This window comes from Nerophis lumbriciformis, linkage group LG04 (genome assembly GCF_033978685.3).
Source record: "Nerophis lumbriciformis linkage group LG04, RoL_Nlum_v2.1, whole genome shotgun sequence".
NCBI lineage: Eukaryota > Metazoa > Chordata > Actinopteri > Syngnathiformes > Syngnathidae > Nerophis > Nerophis lumbriciformis.
The window spans coordinates 6405257-6428642 of record NC_084551.2 but is presented as its reverse complement, the minus strand read 5'-3'; the positions used below and the strand labels follow the sequence as shown (position 1 = coordinate 6428642).

General features: G+C 37.7%; 1 protein-coding gene across 2 annotated transcripts; it reads left to right on the top strand.

Annotated features, from left to right (window-relative positions):
* The first annotated feature begins 625 nt into the window (after positions 1 to 625).
* nop2 (NOP2 nucleolar protein homolog (yeast)) lies at positions 626 to 23193 on the top strand. Of its 2 annotated transcripts, none has more exons than XM_061948192.1 (16): positions 626 to 758; positions 6222 to 6348; positions 6435 to 6477; positions 6572 to 6636; positions 6754 to 7055; positions 13833 to 14067; positions 15133 to 15332; positions 15415 to 15504; positions 16917 to 17004; positions 17092 to 17232; positions 17340 to 17479; positions 17554 to 17643; positions 20737 to 20859; positions 20931 to 21028; positions 22429 to 22565; positions 22642 to 23193. In XM_061948192.1, exons 2-16 carry the CDS (start codon positions 6243 to 6245, stop codon positions 23037 to 23039), a joined length of 2256 nt encoding a protein of 751 aa, XP_061804176.1. In that variant the 5' UTR covers positions 626 to 758; positions 6222 to 6242; the 3' UTR covers positions 23040 to 23193. The 2 variants fall into 2 exon arrangements, with proteins under 2 accessions (XP_061804176.1, XP_061804184.1); XM_061948200.1 differs by having other exon boundaries at positions 682 to 699.
* The last annotated feature ends 193 nt before the right edge of the window (positions 23194 to 23386 follow it).

The window sequence follows — 23386 nt, the reverse complement described above, 5'->3', positions numbered from 1 at the left end:
TTAAACCTTTATTTATAATTTTCAACATTTACAAACAAGCAAAGAAACAATAATAATCATAACAAGTACAGAAACGGTACAAAAACAGTACAAAACAAAGACAGGGACTCAATAAAGCAACTAAAATAGAATGCAAAATATATATATGTAACAAAATGTAAAGTCATAGGCTCACACAAGTTCCGTAAATAATCCAAATTTGGAGCACAGCATCACAGTTTTCACAGCTTTTTGATTGTTAGAGGTCGAAAGCGTTTTATAGTAAAGTTATCATTCTTTTTTAAAGGCACAAAAGACAGGTCAGGTATTGAGACACTTACATTTATGGATATAAAACTTAGCCAATAGTATAATGAGGTTGCAAAGGTTAAATTCCTTTTCAATTTTTTTCTCATACTGTGTATATCCAAATAGTGATATCTTATCAACGTTTTATTTGATTTATTTATTTTATAAACCTTTATTTATAATATGCAACACACAAGCAAATGAATAATAATAAACACAACAAGTACAAAAATAGTATAAAACAGCACCAGAGGGTTGTAAACTCAATAAAGCCACATAAAATAGAATACAAAATATATATAAATATATATATGTAACAATATCTCAGCAACTTTGACTGCGAGTGAGCGATGTTTTGCGTCACACCTACGTCACTTTTGCGCGCCGGAAGTCTCTGCATCGTGGAAGTGGGTAAGATTCACGTGTGAGCTTTTCGTCCTACTTGAGCAAGTCAGCGTTCGCTTTGCAAAGTAAGTAAAATACTGTTGTAATGTCAGTGAGCAGGACGTATGTTAGTGTTTACAACAATATATGTGTTCGTAAATAATACGTAGAATGCATTAAAGTAGTGCCATCGCAAGATATCACATAATCTAGTGTCTGATGCACGATAACCATTCTGCTCATTCGCTAATTTCAAGTTGTTTTGAACATTTGTGTACAACATAACCTGATTGTGTAGCTGGGTAGTTAATATAAATTAATGTAATGTACAAATGTTAGACGTGCCGTCACATGTAATTTTGAACACGTTTTAATAATACCAGAGGTGGGTAGAGTAGCCAGAAATTGTACTCAAGTAAGAGTACTGTTACTTTAGAGATTTATTACTCAAGTAAAAGTAAGGAGTAGTCACCCAAATATTTACTTGAGTAAAAGTAAAAAGTATGTTGTGAAAAAACTACTCAAGTACTGAGTAACTGATGAGTAACATACACACTCATATCATATATATATATATATATATATATATGTATGTGTGGGAAAAAAAATCACAAGACTATTTCATCTCTACAGGCCTGTTTCATGAGGGGGGGTACCCTCAATCATCAGGAGATTTTAATGGGAGCATTCGCATACCATGGTTTATATAGGGCACAGAGTGGGTGGGTACAGGCTGGTGTAGGGGCGTGGTGATTGGCTCATGTGTTACCTAGGAGGTGTTTCCGTCTATGGCGGCATGCTGTTACAATTTCGCTGCGCTTGTTGAGGGATGACAGGTCTGGACGGTAAATAATAAACAGTTTCTCTTTCAAGCATAGGTTGCATCTTTTATTACCACTATTGTAAGGTGTGCTGGATGCAAGAATTTGCCATGTTATTGAATATTCAACATTATTGTCTTTGAGGTCCCAAATGTGTTTGCTGAGTTCTGTGGTATTTCGCAGGTTTTTGTTCCTGAAAGAAGCCTTGTGGTTGTTCCATCTGGTTTTGAATTCTCCCTCGGTTAATCCTACATATGTGTCGGATGTGTTAATGTCCTTGCGTATTACCTTAGATTGGTAGACAACTGATGTTTGTAAGCACCCCCCGTTGAGAGGGCAATCAGGTTTCTTTCGACAGTTACAGCCTTTGTTGGTTTTGGAGTCGCTCTGTCCGGGGGCCGACGGCTCATTTGCAATTGTTTTGTTGTGGTTTGAGATGATTTGTCTTATATTGTTCATGCAGCTGTAGCTCAATTTAATGTTGTTCTTGTTGAATACTTTTCTTAGGGTGTTGTCTTTGGGAAAGTGTTTGTCAATCAGATTGAGGAATTTGTGTCCAATGTTAGTTGAGACGTTTTTGCTGTATGGGGGGTTGTACCAGATGATGTCGTTTCGTTTTCTGTTATTTTTTGGCTGGTTTCCTGGCGTGGGTTCATAGGTGAGGGTGAAATTGTATCCGCTTTCATCAAGGGCTTTTTGGTACGGGGGGGTTGCTTGGTCAAATTCAGCTTTGCTAGATGACAGCATCAATAGCCTTTTATTGATTCCGGTAGGTATTCTTTTCGTGGTGGTGGGTGGATGGTTGCTGTCATGGTGCACGCATTGGAGTGTTGTGTTGGGTTTCGTGAATGGTTGGTAGCTGTTATTTCTCAGGTTGAAAGTGACGTCAAGGAAGTTGACGGTTTGCTTGTTGGCTTCAATCGTGATCCGTAGGCCGTTCTCTTTGAAAATTTGGCATATGCGCTTCTTGGTATTCTCGCTGCTCCTTGGCGAGGCGCGACACACTGCCAGTCCGTCATCTCGGTAAATACCAAGGTTCAGATTGAGCTGGAGCAGCGAGAATACCAAGAAGCGCATATGCCAAATTTTCAAAGAGAACGGCCTACGGATCACGATGGAACCAGATGGAACATCCACAAGGCTTCTTTCAGGAACAAAAACCTGCGAAATACCACAGAACTCAGCAAACACATTTGGGACCTCAAAGACAATAATGTTGAATATTCAATAACATGGCGAATTCTTGCATCCAGCACACCTTACAATAGTGGTAATAAAAGATGCAACCTATGCTTGAAAGAGAAACTGTTTATTATTTACCGTCCAGACCTGTCATCCCTCAACAAGCGCAGCGAAATTGTAACAGCATGCCGCCATAGACGGAAACACCTCCTAGGTAACACATGAGCCAATCACCACGCCCCTACACCAGCCTGTACCCACCCACTCTGTGCCCTATATAAACCATGGTATGCGAATGCTCCCATTACAATCTCCTGATGATTGAGGGTACCCCCCCTCATGAAACAGGCCTGTAGAGATGAAATAGTCTTGTGATTTTTTTTCCCACACATACATATATTGCGCTCTACTACGGTATCGAGCACTATTTTTTGGATAACCTTATTAAGACATATATATATATATATATATATATATATATATATATATATATATACCGTATATATATATATATATATATATATATATATATATACATACATATATATTGATATACCGTATACAGTATATAATTTATAAGTATTTATTTTGCTGTTTTTGTTTACATGTTAAAGGTGTTTTAATGAATATACATGCATGTTTAACATATAGATTCCTTTCTTTGATGAAGACTAGAATATAAGTTGGTGTATTACCTGATTCTGATGACTTGCGTTGATTGTAATCAGACAGTCGTGATGATAACGTCCACGTTTTCAAATGGAGGAGAAGAAAAGTTCCTCCTTTCTGTCTAATACCACATGAAAGTGGTGGGTTTTTGGCATCCTATTAGTCCAGCTTCCATATTCACTTTACAAGAAATATATTGGCGTCAAACTCCGTAGCTTGCTAGCTTGTTTACGCTGGCTTTCGGAGACTCTTGTTTTGAAAGCGCAGGCGCGATGGCGCGGCACTTTTATTGTGAAGACAGGAACGTCCTCATGTGCGGTCAGTCTTGAGGCTTTTGACGGTACGGTTGAAATAAAACAAGTATCTTTTTTCCTTCACACTTTTGATTGATTGATTGGAACTTTTATTTTTAGATTGCACAGTACAGTACATATTCCGTACAATTGACCACTAAATGGTAACACCCCAATAAGTTTTTCAACTTGTTTAAGTCAGGTCATGTGACCACCTGGCTCTGTTTGATTGGTCCAACGTCACCAGTGACTGCATCTGATTGGTGGAACGAAGTGAAACGTCACCAGTAAGGCAGGCACTTTGAAGGTCTGTCTGACAGACCAAAACAAACAAAGCGTTCATTAACAGATCGATAAAAATGAGTAGCGAGCTGAATGTAGATAAAAGTAGCGGAGTAAAAGTAGCGTTCCTTCTCTATAAATATACTTAAGTAAAAGTAAAAGTATGTTGCATTAAAACTACTCTTAGAAGTACAATTTATCCCAAAAGTTACTCAAGTAGATGTAACGGAGTAAATGTAGCGCGTTACTACCCACCTCTGAATAATACTAATTCAACGTAGTCGTTTACAGTCACCACATAGACTCGCTGGCCATTAGATTAGGTACACATGCACTAATAAATGTCATTTAAGTCAAAAGCTGCATTAGAAATTCTGTATTAAGAAATGACAATACTTTTGATTGACCCTGTCCATTGGCGTTGTTAGGCCTATTTTAGGGGGGCTCAAGCCCCCCTAAAATATTCTTAAGCCCCTTAAATAATTTGGTGTTTTTTTTTTTTTTTTTTTTTTTTTTTTTTTACAAATACATGCCGACATAGTCATTATAAAGTGGCCCGAATATGAGTTTAAATAAATAATCATATAACCTGTTATTATTCACTCAGTTTCCCCTCACTTCGTAGCGTAAGGTAGAGAGCCCCTTTAGTGTGTCGGTATCCAATCCATTCCACTTGTTCATATAGAAAATGCCCACATCACTCAAATTCCAGTCCGCATTTTCTCTGCGACCTTGCTTGCGGTCCTGCAGGTGTACGAAGCACATTATCTTCCTTTACAATGAGTGAAGCTGCACAAAACCTTGTGTGTGCAATTGTAAATCATTTATTTTTTAAGTTTTGTGTTTCTTGTAGAATCTATATAAAGTAATGTACATTAGCCTATTGTTAAAATAATGAAAAAAACATCATTAAATATATTTGTTGTATTGTATTGTTACATTAATAGCTGTTGTATTATTATAGGATGGCTTGTTAAACATTTCATAGGATTTTCAGAGGGAAGAAAAACCAAGACATTTAATATAAAATGTAAAATGAATAAATACATAAAAAGAAAAAGAAAAAAAATGGTTAAAAGCCATCGTCCCGGGGAGCATTTCATTTCGTCCCATGCATTTTTTTTAAATAATAATAATAACAATGAATAATTTCTAAGTCTTTGTTTGCCGTTTGTGAAGTTTTGTGCTTGCGCGTAACGTTCGCTCGCATCCTGTGCATCTCCTGGGGGCTAAGCCCCCCCTGTCCTTACAAGCTAGTGACGCCCCTGACCCTGTCAAATAAGACTAAGTATTACTTTAACAATACAAGATGAGTATTATGGTGGTTGTAATATTGTCTTTTTCTATTGTTAAGTAATGTGAGCAAAAATGTCCATACAGTTTACATCATAATTACAAAATAATGGGATTATTTACGGTTGCTGTGCATTGCTATTTACTTAATTAACATTATGACATGACATGGCTTTAATACCTGGAAAAATAATACCATAACAGCTATTTAAGAGGGAAATACATCCATCTTGCCATTCATGCGCGGCTGTTTTGTGTGTATTTTTGGATTTGTGCTTTTTAAGTTGTCCCGGTAAAATTCTGAAACCGCAGGAATGAAGTCCTGGTTTTTATAAGAAAAAAAGTAGTAATTGATAAAAAGACAAAAACAATATATTTTTCTAAAAAAATTAAATGAAAATACAACTTTGTGCTAACAATATTGTGGCTGTTCTAAAAAAAATAATGTTGACATGATTGTCCAAACAGTACGACTTTTAATTTTTTTTTAATTCATGTAAGATTCTGACTGTGTACCATTCTGACTTATTACATACAATGTATTTACTCCTGAAAAATGTTGTTTTTGTTGAAACTTAAGTCTTTTAACTATATAACTTGTTATCGAAAACTTTTTCCACATAACTTTATAATTTACTGTATTTTACTCCTTTAGAGCATCATTGGGCAATGTGACTCCTTTCTGTAAAGGTCCAAATTTATTCTCACAATATTGCAACTTTTTTCACATAATTGTACAGTCATTCTGTTTCTATTTTTTGTCCCTTTTGGACATGATACAATCAAAATAGAAAAAAAACACTTTTGTCCAGGAAATTGACATATGTGCAAAGTAAATGCAGTTATATTTAGTTGTTGGTTTCTCTCTATCTATATATATATATATATATATATATATATATATATATATATATATATATATATATATATATATATATATATATATATATATATGATGTGCTGTAGCAAAATAAATAAATAACATGGCTTTGCTGTTCTTCTTTTCAAGGTGTCCTTGTAGCGTGGCATCATGGGTCGTAAGTTGGATCCCACAAACAAGGTGAAGCGCGGTCCTGGGAGGAAATCCAGAAAGCAGAAGGGGCCAGAGACAGAGTTGGCCAAGTTTATCAAAGATGGTGACTTTTTTTTTTACTAAACCATAACAAATGTCTACGTGAATAAATTGTGACATGACAATAACTTTTGATATTCTTGCTTGCAGATAATGCTGATCCAAAACGTCTGTCAAGAAGAGCCAGAATAAGGTATGAGTGCGATGGAATAGAATAGATGAATGAAAATTCTCTTTGGATGATGTCTCTTTCTCATTCGTATTGTTGTCAATATATCTATCTACAGGAATGCAAAGAGAGCCAGCCTTTCAACAAAGGCTGATGATGCTGTTAAGAAGCAGCCCAAAAAAGGTTACTTTTAATTTTAGCTTACAATTAACTGCTATCACAAATGTAAAATATGCCTTTGGTTTGTGTATGTTTTTAATCATGTGTTTTTTTTCCCTTGTACTGTTTTTCTCACGAAAGGATTCACTGACGAAAACAGCAAGTGGCTGAAGCCGGTGAAGAGAAAGCGTAAACTGGAGGAATCTGACAGCGAGGACGACGATGAGCACTGGGAGCTGGAAGAAGATTTGGATGAGGAGAAGGAAGAAGAAGAAAAAGGGGAGCTACAGAAGCCACAACAAAAGAAAGGAGCAAAGATGAACAAAAAATTAGGACTACAAGAACTGGAGGGGGAGGAAGAGGAGGAGGAGGAGGATGATGAAATGGTAGATGACTACGGTGCACTTGAGGATGGCAGTGATGGAGAGGAAAGTGATGGAGAGGTATGTAAAATACTCAATAGGATTTAATACAAGAGCTGTATCAGCGATAATAATCAAGGTACCTGCGGGGTTTTAAAAAGTCTTAAATCCAACAATTTGAATTCAAGTCCTTGAAGGGTACCGTATTTTCCGCACTATAAGGCGCACCGGATTATTAGCCGCACCTTCTATGAATTACATATTTCATAATTTTGTCCACCAATAAGCCGCCCCGGACTATAAGCCGCGCCTACGCTGCGCTAAAGGGAATGTCAAAAAAACAGTCAGATAGGTCAGTCAAACTTTAATAATATATTAAAAACCAGCGTTCTAACAACTCTGTTCACTCCCAAAATGTACGCAAATGTGCAATCACAAACATAGTAAAATTCAAAATAGTGCAGAGCAATAGCAACATAATGTTGCTCGAACGTTAATGTCACAACACACAAAATAAACATAGCGCTTACTTTCTGAAGTTATTCTTCATTCGTAAATCCTTCGTCTTCGGTGTCCGAAGTGAAAAGTTGGGCAAATTTACGATCCACTGGCAGATGTTGGCGTCGTCTGGCGCTGCCTCCTCGTCTTAGTGAAGGTGTGTTCGCCTTCTGTCTTCCATTGTTCCCACGCAGTTAGCAGTCTAGCTTCGAATGCCCTGTTGACACCAATATCTAGCGGCTGGAGGTCTTTTGTCAATCCACCCGGAATGACGGCGAGTATTGAATTAAGCGCGTCAGCGTGTCTCTCAATGTGCTGTTATGAGCTAGCAAATATAACAACTACACTACCCAGCATGCAACGATAGTTACGAGCATGCGCGGTAGCCCTGAGAAGTTCCCACGCAGTTAGCAGTCTAGCTTCGAATGCCCTGTTGACACCAATATCTAGCGGCTGGAGGTCTTTTGTCAATCCACCCGGAATGACGGCGAGTATTGAATTAAGCGCGTAAGCGTGTCTCTCAATGTGCTGTTATGAGCTAGCAAATATAACAACTACACTACCCAGCATGCAACAATAGTGACGAGCATGCGCGGTAGCCCTGAGAAGCGATGTTGTATGCTGGGAGTTCGAATGTGGTTATGAGCACGCTGTGAGAAAACGTTGAGAACTCAGTTAACACGCCTCGTCTGCATTATTTATAATTAGACAGACAACACACTTAATAGGAGCCATTTGGGGTCTTTACATAAACACACAAATGGAAATGAAACGTCACATATCCCAGCATGCACCGCACGCTTCTTCTACGGGGAAAAAAGATGGCGGCTGTTTACCGTAGTTGCGAGACCTAAACTTTATGAAAATGAATCGTAATAAAGCGCACCGGGTTATAAGGCGCACTGTTAGCTTTTGAGAAAATTTGTGGTTTTTAGGTGCGCCTTATAGTGCGGAAAATACGGTAACTGTTCTTTTTGGGGGGGGAATTTTGCCTATCCTTTACAATCATTATGAAAGACAATTTTGCCTATTGTTTACAATCATTATGAAAGACATGGCGATGGGTGGATTTATTTTGAATTCATTCCAAATATCAAATAAAAGTCATCTTACAGCAAAGCCAATGGGAGCACCACTATTTCACCCATGACATTTGATAAATACCGTATTTTCCGCACCATAAGGCGCCCTGGGTTAAAAGCCGCGCCTTCAATGAACGGCATATTTCAAAACTTTGTCCACCTATAAGCCGCCCGGTGTTGTAAGCCGCATCTAACTGCGCTAAAGGAATGTCAAAAAAAACAGTCAGATAGGTCAGTCAAACTTTAATAATATATTAAAAACCAGCGTTCTAACAACTCTGTTCACTCCCAAAATGTACGCAAATGTGCAATCACAAACATAGTAAAATTCAAAATAGTGCAGAGCAATAGCAACATAATGTTGCTCGAACGTTAATGTCACAACACACAAAATAAACATAACGCTCACTTTCTGAAGTTATTCTTCATTCATAAATCCCTCGAATTATTCTCCTTCGTTGTCCGAATTGAAAAGTTGGGCGAATGTGGGATCCAAAATGTCGTCTGGCGCTGTCTCCCTGCCTCCCTGTCTTGGTGAACGTCACGTGTGTTCGCCTTCTGTCATCCACTGTTCCCACGCAGTTAGCAGTCTAGCTTCGAATGCCCTGTTGACACCAATATCTAGCGGCTGGAGGTCTTTTGTCAATCCACCCGGAATGACGGCGAGTATTGAATTAAGCGCGTAAGCGTGTCTCTTAATGTGATGTTATGAGCTAGCAAATATAACAACTACACTACCCAGCATGCAACGATAGTGACGAGCATGCGCGGTAGCCCTGAGAAGCGTTGTATGCTGCAGTTAGAATGTGGTTATGAGCACGCTGTGAGTAAACGTTGAGAACTCAGTTAACACGCCTCGTCTGCATTATTTATAATTAGACAGACAACACACTTAATAGGAGCCATTTTGGGGTCTTTACATAAACACACAAATGGAAATGAAACGTCACATATCCCAGCATGCACCGCGCGCTTCTTCTACGGGGAAAAAAGATGGCGGCTGTTTACCGAAGTTGCGAGACCGAAACTTTATGAAAATGAATCTTAATATTTATCCATATATAAAGCGCACCGGGTTATAAGGCGCACTGTCAGCTTTTGAGAAAATTTGTGGTTTTTAGGTGCGCCTTATAGTGCGGAAAATACGGTAACCATTCAAAAAGCGCCAACAAAACTCTATTTACATTTTGTGACTTAAATATTTACCAAGTATTAGTGATATTACTATTACAGACGCTAACGCAGACAAACTTTTTAGAGCGGCGCCATGATCACTTCCGGATGTGCCAATGTGTACATCATCGAGTGGTCTGCTGCCACCTCGCTTTCCTGTTGCCTGTAAGTTTATTGTAGATCATAAATCATGCATCTCACCTGGAAAATAGATGGCTCAGAATATAATCCGACAAGCTGGGACACTTTGACAGCCGTTTCAGACCTGGAACTGGCGAGGACGACACGAAAAACGCGTGTTCCCCTGCGCCCCCATCCCGTTTTTTTGTGAGGATTATGAGACATTTTTCATCTAAATGTGAATATCTGCTGTCGGCATTCTAATGACAGCAAACTTGTACAGTAAGTGAGGTATTATGTTTGTTGGCTCTCATAAAGTCTGCAGTGAGCAGAAATCATTGATAAAGGAAAAAAAAGCAGACATTGTGATGCGTTTTTGTATGCTTAAAATGATCAATACGTAATACGTTAAATGTTATTATAAATGTGCTCATTACTACTTAACATATATACTTACATCATGTTTACAGAACCCTAATTGAGGTGTTTGGATGTTTTTAGGGGCTGTATTGGCAGAATTGAACGGCTCCCATACGCTCCATTGTAAGCAGACTTTTGATCGAATATTTTAATATTTAGAATGCATTTTAAAAAATCCATCCGTCACCATGTCTTTCATGATGATTGTGAACGATGGGAAAAATTCCAAAAAAAGTGCAGTTCCCCTTTAAAATGTCTAAAATTCTCATAATATCTCATAAAAGGCCGTAAATACGATTTTGAAAGGTTTTAAAAATCTATTTACATTACTTTTATTTAAAACATGCATAAACTTTAGTCTTGCTTTTAAATTACCGTATTTTTCGGAGTATAATTCGCTCCGGAGTATAAGTCGCATCGGCCGAAAATGCATAATAAAGAAGGAAAAAAACATATATAAGTCACACTGTAATATAAGTCGCATTTTTTTGGGAAATGTATTTGATAAAACCCAACACCAAGAATAGACATTTGAAAGGCAATTTAAAATAAATAAAGAATAGTGAACAACAGGCTGAATAAGTGTACGTTATATGAGGCATAAACAACCAACTGAGAAGGTGCCTGGTATGTTAACGTAACATATTATGGTAAGAGTCATTCTAATAACTATAACATATAGAACATGCTATACGTTTACCAAACAATCTGTCACTCCTAATCGCTAAATCCCATGAAATCTTATACGTCTAGTCTCTTACGTGAATGAGATAAATAATATTTGATATTTTATGGTAATCTGTTAATAATTTCACACATAAGTCGCTCCTGAGTATAAGTCGCACACCCGGCCAAACTATGAAAAAAAACTGTGATTGATAGTCCGAAAAATACGGTATTTAAATGATAACCTACTCAGTGGCCTAGGACAGGGGTCGGCAACCCGCGGCTCTAGAGCCGCATTCTTTAGCGCCGCCCTGCTGGCTCTCTGGAGCTTTTTCAAAAATGTATGAAAAATTTAAAAAAAGATGAGGGGAAAAAATATATTTTTTGTTTTACCGTATTTTTCGGACTATAAGTCGCAGTTTTTTTCATAGTTTGGCCGGGCTCCAGTGCGATTTATGTTTTTTTCTTTCTTTATTATGCATTTTCTGCAGGTGCGACTTATACTCCGAAAAATACGGTAATATGGTTTCTGTAGGAGGACAAACATGACACACACCTCCCTAATTGTTATAAATCACACTGTTAATATTAAACATGCTTTACTGATTCCAGTATTTGGCGAGCGCCGTTTTGTCCTACTAAGTTTGGCGGTCCTTGAACTCACCGTAGTTTGTTTACATATACAACTCTCTCCGACTTTCGGGGACGTGTTTTATGCCACTTCTTTTTCTGTCTCATTTTGTCCACCAAACTTTTAACGTCATGCATGAATGCATAAAGGTGAGTTTCGTTGATGTTATTGACTTGTGTGGAGTGCTAATCAGACATATTTGGTCACTGCATGACTGCAAGGTAATCAATGCTGACATGCTATTTAGGCTAGCTATATGTACATATTGCATCATTATGCCTCATTTGTAGGTATATTTGAGCTCATTTAGTTTCCTTTAAGTCATCTTAATTCAATTTATATCTCATGACACACTATCTGTATCATGGCTTTTAATTTTTTGCTATGGCATTTTTACTATGGCTTTTAATTTTTTGCGGCTCCAGACAGATTTGTTTTTGTATTTTTGGTCCAATATGGCTCTTTCAACATTTTGGGTTGCCGACCCCTGGCCTAGGGGTTAGTGTCCGCCCTGAGATCGGTAGGTTGTGAGTTCAAACCCTGGTCGAGTCATACCAAAGACTATAAAAATGGGACCTATTACCTCTCTGCTTGGCACTCAGCAGCAAGGGTTGGAATTGGGGGTCAAATCACCAAAAATGTTTCCCGGTCGCGGCACCGCTGCTGCCCACTGCTCCCCTCACCTCCCAGGGGGTGAACAAGTGGATGGGTCAAATGTAGAGGACAAATTTCACCACACCTAGTGTGTGTGTGACAATCATTGGTACTTTAACTTAATTTAATTTTGCGGGTGCTATATAAAATGTTCACTAGTAAAATCATGCTGTAATGCCACGCAGTGGAGAAAAAGTGACACAGACGAGGATGCACGCTCAGTCGCGGTAACTCATTAGTCAACCAACTCTGGCGGAAACCCGTTCACACTCTCCACTTGCACACGCTACACACAACAGCACCATCCCTTAAAGGCACAGTACACATACACATACATCACAGATATTACAATACTATTACATACAGTAAGCAAATGCTATTTTTTCTGTGGTAGTAGTGTACTCGGCAGTAAAACGATAAAAAATACATAATTCCTTCTATTATTTCTATTGTTTGTTACAATAATTTCAGGTCAGCTTCTCATGCCTAATCTTTTCTCCAAGTTTATACCGCACCTGACACTAAACGCTGTAAATGTTGTCTGTGTTGTTGTTTGCACTAATTTTATGGTTGGGTGAGGAAAGCAAGGAATATTTAGGAATGTCATCATCCATCCATCCATTTTCTACCGCTTGTCCCTTACGGGGTAGCGGGGGTGCTGGAGCCTATCTCAGCTGCATTTGGGAATATCATCTTGTCATGCTTAAATGAAAACTAGTCCTTGTTTATTAGCAATATTATGTTTTCAGAAAAGTCACAAAAAACAGGTAAAATGTATTGCAAGCCATAATCGCCTTCTTTTTTTTTAGACACTCTGTGTCGACACCCGTTTTTTTTTACATCTTTGTGCGGCTGTAGTAGTAGTAGTAGTAGTAGTAGTAGTAGTAGTAGTAGTAGTGTAGATGTTTTTCTGTTTGCTCAATTCTGAGTCTCAAAAACAAAAGTTAACCAGCTTTAGCAGAGATGCTAGCAGTCCCTTTCACAGACAATATATTGTTGCGCTTTCCTCTACCATTGCTGACATTCTGGTTGTTGTTACGTGAAAACACTTGATATGCAGCACACCTTTGTACCTTTTTTGTCTGTATGAATGTGAAATGGTCGTAAATTATGTTCATTATGGTCTTAAAAAAGTTTTTAAAAGTCTTAAATTTGGCTTGTTGAAACCTTTAGAGACCCTTATAATGCTCAATGTAAAACGAGTATAGCTGTATCTGTATGACAAGATGTTCCAAAAGTAATCATTACATTTTAAATTGTTTTAAAATGGCAAAATATTCCATTAAAAATATTAATGTCATTAAATAGTTAAAAATGACCATGAAATATATAAAAAAACACAGATCATTAAATATAAAAAAAGTCATGAAATATATTGGTTATAAAATACATATTTTAAAATAATTACTTATGTAACGATTCAACTGTATTTCACAACTGAAGACATGATTTCACGTTTTATTCAATATGTTGTCTATTAAGCGTTATTCGTATGTGTAAGTAATAATGTGCCACACTAGCCATAATTAGATCATTTTGCTGCTTTTAAAAAAAGCATTATAAAAGTAAATTCTGTTAATGAATTTCAGCCGAGTTATTTCTCTTTTTCTTTAGCTTCTTCCCATTGAACGTGCAGCTAAGAAAAGCAAAAAGCTGAAGGCAACTCTGGGGCTTGATGACGACGATGATGATGATGATGATGATGACAATGACGGCGACGATGATGATGATGCCAAAAATGATGATGATGATGGGAAAGAAGTTAAGGATGAGGAAGACACAATCCAGACCAACATAGATGACTTGGATCAGTTCAGGTTGCCTGCAGCAGATGAGAGTGAGAAGGAAGGTGTGTAGCGGTTATTCATCTTTAATGACTGTATTTCCTCCAATAGTAACTTCCTCTATTATAATGTTATGAGAGGGGGAAAAGTTGATTATATGAAAGTAAATAAATTGTTAATTTTCCAAAATTACAGACACAATTTTAAGCAAAAAAAGTCCCTACATAAGTAAAAAGTGGTAATTTCACAGGACAAGTAGACAAAGATTCTCATAAAATATAAAAATGTGATCATTTTATTTAATAAAGTCCCAATTTTTAGAGACAACCATTCCATTATCATACAAATAAAATGTATTGTATGAGAACAGTCTCAATTTAAGGTGAAAACATTTCCAATATTATAACATTATGTTTATTATGCAATAGTACAGTCATAGTTTTAAGAGAAAACAATTCAAATATAATACAATAATATGCAGTAATCACACATTTTTGGAGAAAAAACATCGTAAAAACAAGACAAAAACAAGTGAATGTACAACAATAAAATGTCAATATAAGAAAAATAAATCTAATTTCAGACTAAAATGACAAGACATTGTTTTTAGAGAAAATGAGTAATGAGCAAAATTAGTAAATTTATGAAAGTTATGATTTTAAGACCCCAAAAATCCAATATTTTGAGGACAAAATTTTAGTTGTAAAATATATAAAGTCAACCATTTTCAAAAGAAAGATATATATGAATACTTGATTTGTTTAAAGGCTTTTTTGTTTATTGTTATTATTTCATTACAAATTTAGAAAAGACAAGACACACTTTATAATAAAAAAATCTTAATATGGGAACAAGTGTTAATTTTACAAGACAGTTGCTAATTGTAGAAGAAAAAGTTTCTAAAGATAAAGTGGCAAAAACTGATATTCGAACATAACCTTTTTCTGTAAAAATAACTTTAGTCCCCCATAATTGTGACATTCTTGCCAAGAAAAATATTACAATCTACTCAATAAATACAACTATTTTAGAAACACTGCGTCTAATAGTCCAATTTCTGGTGCGGTTAAGCAAATAATTGTCCATAATCCAAGGATGCAAACTCTTGTTTTGTCACCAACACAACGCAGGTTTACTGCCTGTGGACCTGAAGACAATCTACCAGAGGATAAAGGACAACGTCGATGTGCTGTGTAATTTTGCGGCCAAAAGAGAGGTTGGCAAAGATCGAGGAGAGTACGTATCTCTGCTGATTAAGGATCTGTGCACCTACTACAGCTACAATGACTTCCTCATTGAGAAGTTTGTGGACCTCTTCCCGCTCTCTGAGGTGAATATTCTCACAGTGACATGGACATAATGTCCGGATGAAATCTAGGATGGGTGATTTAACACCAGTCTTCTTGTCACAGCTGGTGGATTTCCTTGAGGCTAATGAAATTCAGAGACCTGTCACTATTCGGACCAACACGCTGAAAACCAGAAGGCGGGACCTTGCCCAGGTAAATCACCTAGTTGGCATTAGGGTTGTCAAAAGTATTGATACTTCGATACCAACACACAAAAAATACACCAATACCTGCTTTTTTCAGTATCATTAGTATTGAATTCTAGGAATGGCCCATATTGCCTTTAATCCATATTGCAGCCTCCTGTGATAATGATACACAGTATATCACAATATATTGTTTGGTATGTAAATAATAATGGAAACATTTCAGAACAAGTTACAAAGGCTGTTAAAAAAGGGTTAAAAATGCTAATACTTAAAATTTTCAAGATTATTGAATAATTTCTTTAAAACACAATAATAATCAGACAAAAACACCAGATAGCAGACTAACAATATTAATTAAATATTTAAATGTATTCCTACCATTGGCTCTGATTTTAAAATGTTTGGATTTTGTCTTTTAAAGCCCTCCTGTATCCACTGACTTATTTCCAAAGTTTGCAAACAATAACAATTTAAATTCTTTGCAAAAATATGTTGAAGCACAGTGATCTTAAATACTCGACAATTTTAAACTATAAGTTTCAATAAAGTAATTAATTTAAAAGCGCACAGATTAATTTTAGTTTTTTTTATTGCGTAAATTCGTGAAAATTAATTCATTCTTAAATTCTGGTAGCGTAAAACCCGAGTTGGGATTAGGAAGAATTAAAATGATCCGAATGCAAATAATTTCTTAACCCTAACAGGCTGCACCGTGGGAGTATCGCACAAATAAAAGTATTCATTTTAGAAGAATCAAGTCTCAAACTCTCAATAGTATGAGATTGTTTCGGAATTTTATTACAATGGTGGGGGGAGTTTTATTGTATGCAGTGGAACACAATGAAGTCGGGTCTGCTTAAAATGGTCAATTTATTGTATGCAGTGGAACACAATGAAGTCGGGTCTGCTTAAAATGGTCAATCTGTGGGCTTATTATTACTAAAAAGTGTTCGCTTAAGTTGACGGCTTTTGTTAACATAACATTTGAGACCTACGATCAGTTTTATTATGTCCACATGTGTTGTAGTATTATTAATTATTAATCCAGGACACGTTGGGGGGATCGTGTCTCCCAGCTGGCCTGGGAATGTCTTGGGATCCTCTGGGAGTAGCTGGACGAAGTAGCTGGGGAGAGGGAAGTCTGGGCTTTTCTGCTTAGGCTGCTGCCCCCGCGACCCGACCTTAAATAAGCAAAATAAAGATGGATGGTTAACATAATTAATGTCTACTTGGACATCATTAAAACATCCACAGGGTGACTTTCTGATCAGTGCAAAATAAGTAAAGCAAGTAAATATTGCAATCGTCATTTCCCATAAGTCTGCTAGGACAATAATAGAATCTGGACCGCACAACACTGAAATGCAATAAAAAGCAGTAATTTGGTCAACTGAATTATTTTATTTCTATTTTCAGGCCTTGATCAACAGAGGAGTGAACTTGGATCCACTGGGAAAGTGGTCCAAAGTGGGTTTGATCATCTTCGACTCCTCTGTCCCTATAGGTATGTGTGCTAAACTATGAACACTCCACTAATGTCAAGAATAAAGACAACACCCGAGAAATGCATTGGTGTGTTGTGATGACACAGGTGCAACTCCAGAGTACCTGTCTGGTCATTATATGCTCCAGGGAGCCTCCAGCTTCCTGCCAGTCATGGCGCTCTCGCCACAGGAGGGGGAGTTTGTGTTGGATATGAGCTCAGCCCCTGGAGGAAAGACCACCTATATTGGTAAGAAGTGCTAAATAGTGGCACCTATTGTTACAAAAACAGCTCCTGGATGGAATTTCATTAGATTGTGCAGGTGTATAAAATATGTGCAAATGTTTCTCTTCTAGCTCAGCTGATGAGAAACACTGGTGTGATCATTGCCAACGACGCCAAAGCTGATAGATTGAAGAGCGTAGTGGGCAACATCCATCGTCTGGGGGTCACCAACACCCTGGTGTGCAATTACGACGGCAGGGAGTTCCCAAAGGTAATGTGCATGCATGTTTAGACGTGCTTTATTAGTTGTGTACTTTAGACTAAAAGGTTAAACTTTGCATGCAGATCATGGGGGGCTTTGATAGAGTGCTGCTGGATGCGCCATGCTCAGGCACAGGAGTCATTGCTAAAGACCCCGCTGTGAAGACCAGCAAGGTAAACCACTCTTTACTGTGATTGTTTGGATATTTACAATATTTGGCAACCCCGAGAGGGACAAGCGGTACAAAATGGATGATTGTATCTATGTATGTATGTGTATATGTGCATGTATAACTGTATACAGTATATATGTATTTATGTAGGTATATGTGCATGTATATACATTATGTATGTATGTATGTATATGTGCATATATATATATATATATATATGTGTGTGTGTGTGTGTGTATATATATATATATATATATATATATATATATATATATATATATATATATATATATATATATATAACTGTTGTACTGAAACACTAGGAGGGGTTGGAAAAGAACAAAAGTTGTTTTAGACTTTATCTTCATTCGCCAAACTGCATTCATTCATGTGACACATCATTTTGTTAATGTGTTATTGTGTATAGTTAATTCCTATACGACATATTTCTGCTCAAACTCATAATGGATCTGTCCCGATACATCATCTACATGATGTACATAACTTTAAAAAAATAAAAATCAATCAATCAAAATGTAAAAATAGAGATAAAGGCATCATGTAATGACAAAAAGCTGACAAGTTGATGTTGTTAAATAAAAAAACAACCTAATATTTGTCTATAAATATATGGATATCGTTTATCTATAGCCTTTTTATTAGACATTATAAATGACATGATGGTATTACGTTCACACCCCAACACTGCTTTACTTAACAATCAATAATCATGATTTCAATATTGATAACAATAATCTTAATTATTACTTTGGCAGCCCTAGATCTCCTTGCCTTGGTGCCCTAAAATATGAGCCCTCCTTTAAGGCAACGCTTGCCCTGACCTTAAAAAGTTAAAATTTGAGGCCTATATGTAAAGTGTCTCAGTTTTTTTAAAGCGCTCTACAAATAAAAAATGTATTACTGGTAATAAAATGAGAAAAAATACATAATTTGATGAGAAGTATTTTCTATTACATTGCTGCTGTTCTTGTTTGTTTGATTTTTACAATAATTATCTTCAACTACCTGCATAGTTGGTTTAAATTGTACTAGATAAACGTGTAATAATATGCAAACTAAGAGAGAATTATTTGGAAAAAATATAATATACACTGTACAGTGGGGCAAAAAAGTATTTAGTCAGCCACCAATTGTGCAAGTTCTCCCACTTAAAATGATGACAGAGGTCTGTAATTTTCATCATAGGTACACTTCAACTGTAAGAGACAGAATGTGAAAAAAAAATCCAGGAATTCACATTGGGGGATTTTTAAAGAATTTATTTGTAAATTATGGTGGAAAATAAGTATTTGGTCAATAACAAAAATTCAACTCAATACTTTGTAATATAACCTTTGTTGGCAATAACAGAGGTCAAACGATTACTATAGGTCTTTACCAGGTTTGCACACACAGTAGCTGGTATTTTGGCCCATTCCTCCATGCAGATCTTCTCGAGAGCAGTGATGTTTTGGGGCTGTCGCCGAGCAATACGGACTTTCAACTCCCTCCACAGATTTTCTATGGGGTTGAGGTCTGGAGACTGGCTAGGCCACTCCAGGACTTTCAAATGCTTCTTACGGAGCCACTCCTTCGTTGCCCGGGCGGTGTGTTTGGGATCATTGTCATGCTGGAAGACCCAGCCACGTTTCATCTTCAAAGCTCTCACTGATGGAAGGAGGTTTTGGCTCAAAATCTCTCGATACATGGCCCCATTCATTCTTTCCTTAACACGGATCAGTCGTCCTGTCTCCTTAGCAGAAAAACAGCCCCCGAAGCATGATGTTTCCACCCCCATGCTTCACAGTAGGTATGGTGTTCTTGGGATGTAACTCAGTATTCTTCTTCCTCCAAACACGACGAGTTGAGTTTATACCAAAAAGTTCTATTTTGGTTTCATCTGACCACATGACATTCTCCCAATCCTCTGCTGTATCATCCATGTGCTCTCTGGCAAACTTCAGACGGGCCTGGACATGCACTGGCTTAAGCAGGGGGACACGTCTGGCACTGCAGGATTTGATTTCCTGTCGGCGTAGTGTGTTACTGATGGTAACCTTTGTTACTTTGGTCCCAGCTCTCTGCAGGTCATTCACCAGGTCCCCCCGTGTGGTTCTGGGATTTTTGCTCACCGTTCTCATGATCATTTTGACCCCACGGGATGAGATCTTGCGTGGAGCTCCATATCGAGGGATATTATCAGTGGTCTTGTATGTCTTCCATTTTCTGATAATTGCTCCCACAGTTGATTTTTTCACACCAAGCTGCTTGCCTATTGTAGATTCACTCTTCACAGTCTGGTGCAGGTCTACAATTATTTTCCTGGTGTCCTTCGACAGCTCTTTGGTCTTGGCCATAGTGCAGTTTGGAGTCTGACTGTTTGAGGCTGTGGACAGGTGTCTTTTATACAGATAACGAGTTCAAACAGGTGCCATTAATACAGGTAATGAGTGGAGGACAGAAGAGCTTCTTAAAGAAGAAGTTACAGGTCTGTGAGAACCAGAGATCTTCCTTGTTTGAAGTGACCAAATACTTATTTTCCACCATAATTTACAAATAAATTATTTTAAAATTCCTACAATGTGAATTCCTGGATTGTTTTTCATATTATGTCTCTCACAGTTGAAGTGTACCTATGATGAAAATTACAGACCTCTGTCATCATTTTAAGTGGGAGAACTTGCACAATCGGTGGCTGACTAAATACTTTTTTGCCCCACTATATATATACCGGTAATTTTTTTTCAAATTAGTCCTTGACTTTTTTCCTACTTTATTCTCAGAATGTAATATATTCTTCAGCGTAACTTAATTATTTTTTTGTAACATTAGGACTTAAAACAAAATTAAACATTATTCCCTCAAAATTTCAAAAAATGTTGTATCAGAACTTTCGTCCGGAACGCTACAGCTTTCGTCTCGTAACTTCAAGATTTTATTTGCATAACATTGCGCTTTTTTTTTTCTATTAAAAAAATACACCTTCTTTCTTGAAATGTTGTTTTTCCACATAGGATTGCGACGACAACATTACAACCTTTTTATTGTTATTTGACAACTTTTCCTATAACAAATACATTGAATTTCCTGACAGAATGAAGCAGACATCCAGCGCTGTGCCCACTTGCAGAAAGAGTTGCTGCTAGCCGCCATCGACTCTGTCAACGCCGAGTCGGCCACAGGTGGATATCTGGTCTACTGCACATGCTCCATAACGGTTAGTGTCTTGTGCATGCTTAATAGTCGAGCTGTGTTTGTTCACTTTCTGATTTACCTGTCGTCTGGCAGATGGAGGAGAATGAATGGGTTGTCGACTACGCCTTGAAGAAAAGGAATGTCAAACTAGTTCCCACAGGACTGGATTTTGGCAAGGAGGGCTTCACCAGGTATACAAAACTAGTCCACTTTGTATTTTGTCATACTAAAAGGTGCCTGCTTAAGTCGATGCCCATGGTAGACCACTTTTCTGGACAACATTTTACACCCAAAACGGTCATTTCAATGAAAAATGTTTGTCGACATGTGTTATTGCGAACTTCATCTTTATCCCTCAGCAACTACTGTCTGGTTGCACAGCATTACAACAAGCCATCCATTCATCCTACCGCTTATTCCCTTTTGGGGTCGCGGGGGGCGCTGGAGCCTATCTCAGCTACAATCGGGCGGAAGGCGGGGTACACCCTGGACAAGTCGCCACCTCATCGCAGGACCAACACAGATAGACAGACAACATTCACACTCACATTCACACACTAGGGCCAATTTAGTGTTGCCAATCAACCTATCCCCAGGTGCATGTCTTTGGAGGTGGGAGGAAGCCATTACAACAAGCAAATAGAGGAAAATAATTGTAACCATTCTGTTTTCGTCTGTGCGAAAATCACTAATAAATGACAACCGCTTATGTGGATGTAATCAGCCACTCTGAGAAGCTAAACCGCTTACACCAGGCTTGGGCAATTATTTTGACTCGGGGGAGCAAATTTAGAGAAAAGAATGTGTCTGGGGGCCGGTAAAATGTGATTTTTAGGAACACTAATACAACGCCTCACAATAATGTCTGATTGAATGCTAAAAACGTTATGACAGACCGCCTTAAAAACAGAATGGAATTTTACATTTTTTTACTGAATGAGACACCCAGAATGTACATCTATAAAGAATGTGGGATTTACAATATTAACTATGAACGATAAAACACTAAATATTGACAACATATTTAGTGTCCATCGACATGTTTTACAATTAAGCGAAACGCATCAAAAATGCAACAAACACAGGGAAATATGAACGTGAAGGGTAAAAAAAACCCCCACCTAAAATCTGATATATCACTAAGCTTTAGAACTTTCTTGTAAAAATCTCCTTCTGCGTCTGTCCCTGATAACCACATTTCAGGCTGGCTGCCCTGGAAACACTCTGTGGAAACGCTCCCCACCCACACTGCTTGGTGCCTCGTCTGAGCTGCTGTGACTTACATTACCACAGTAACTAATTAGATTACCATAGTAACTGGTATATCATGCACAAGCACAGATTCCAACCATTGAAATACTTTGTATAGTTCAAGACTTATGGTCATTTGAACACATCACTGCACATCATAATGATGCTATCGTAATGTTTCCATCTTAAAGATCTTCTAAAAAAAAGGATTTGGGAATGTCCAGCGGGCCAGATTGAAAAGCTTAACGGGCTGCATGCGGCCCCCAGGCCTTAATTTACCCAGGTCTGGCTTACACTGTCAAGAGTTCATCGCTGAGGTGTGTTTGTTGCACTTTTTCAGGTTCAAAGAGCGTCGATTCCATCCCACTCTGCGACTCACAAGACGTTTCTACCCGCACTCTCACAATATGGACGGTTTTTTCGTGGCCAAGTTTAAAAAATTCTCCAATGTGATTCCGATGACGCCTTCAGGAAAAGGTAACACTTGGCATTGCATCACATGCTGGCTTTCAGGTGATCAAGAGCTCATCTTGTTTGTCTGTCCCTATTATAGGGAAAGACATTGCAGAAGCTCCACAAGCGAAAGAGGTGGCAGATCAAGCAGTCAAAGCGGACAAGACCAAGAAGAGCGTCACCGCCAAGGCTGGTCCATCGTCCCAGGAGCTGGCCAAAACCAACGGTAAAGCAAGGCAGAAAAAGAACTCTTCGACTGGACCTAAAAACGCAAAGATCGCCAAGATGGACGGAGAGAGAGTGAAGGGGCTGGAGGTCAAGACCCCCTCACCTGCGGATGAGACGAAAACACAGAAGGCCGGCAAAAAGGATGGGAGCAGATTTGAGAAAAAGAAAAGAAACAAGAAAATAACATCCAATACAGCCAAGAATAGAATGGGAAAGACTAAATTCAATAATGTGAAACGCATGTCGCGTAAAGGACCCAGCAACAAGTGATCATACAAGCATGATCATGTCATTATTCTAAGATCACATTGCTGCATACATGCATTGTAGTAGGCTCATGTTTTCTCTTTGCATAATTAAATATCCTTTGTTTGTGGCATATTAAATTTTTTAAGATATGTTCTTTAATCAGAGTTTCTTGTATTCTTTCTGTTGTAACACTTATTCCATCATCAAATTTAACATTAAAATTGTGCTAAAAGAAGCTGTGATGAGCTGGAGTGAAACACAATATGCTTTTGAATATTTATATTTATATCTAACTGCTATAACTTGAAGACAATTACACATTTTCTTTTTGAACGTTAGTTTGAATGAAAGTTTACACAGCGAAGGCT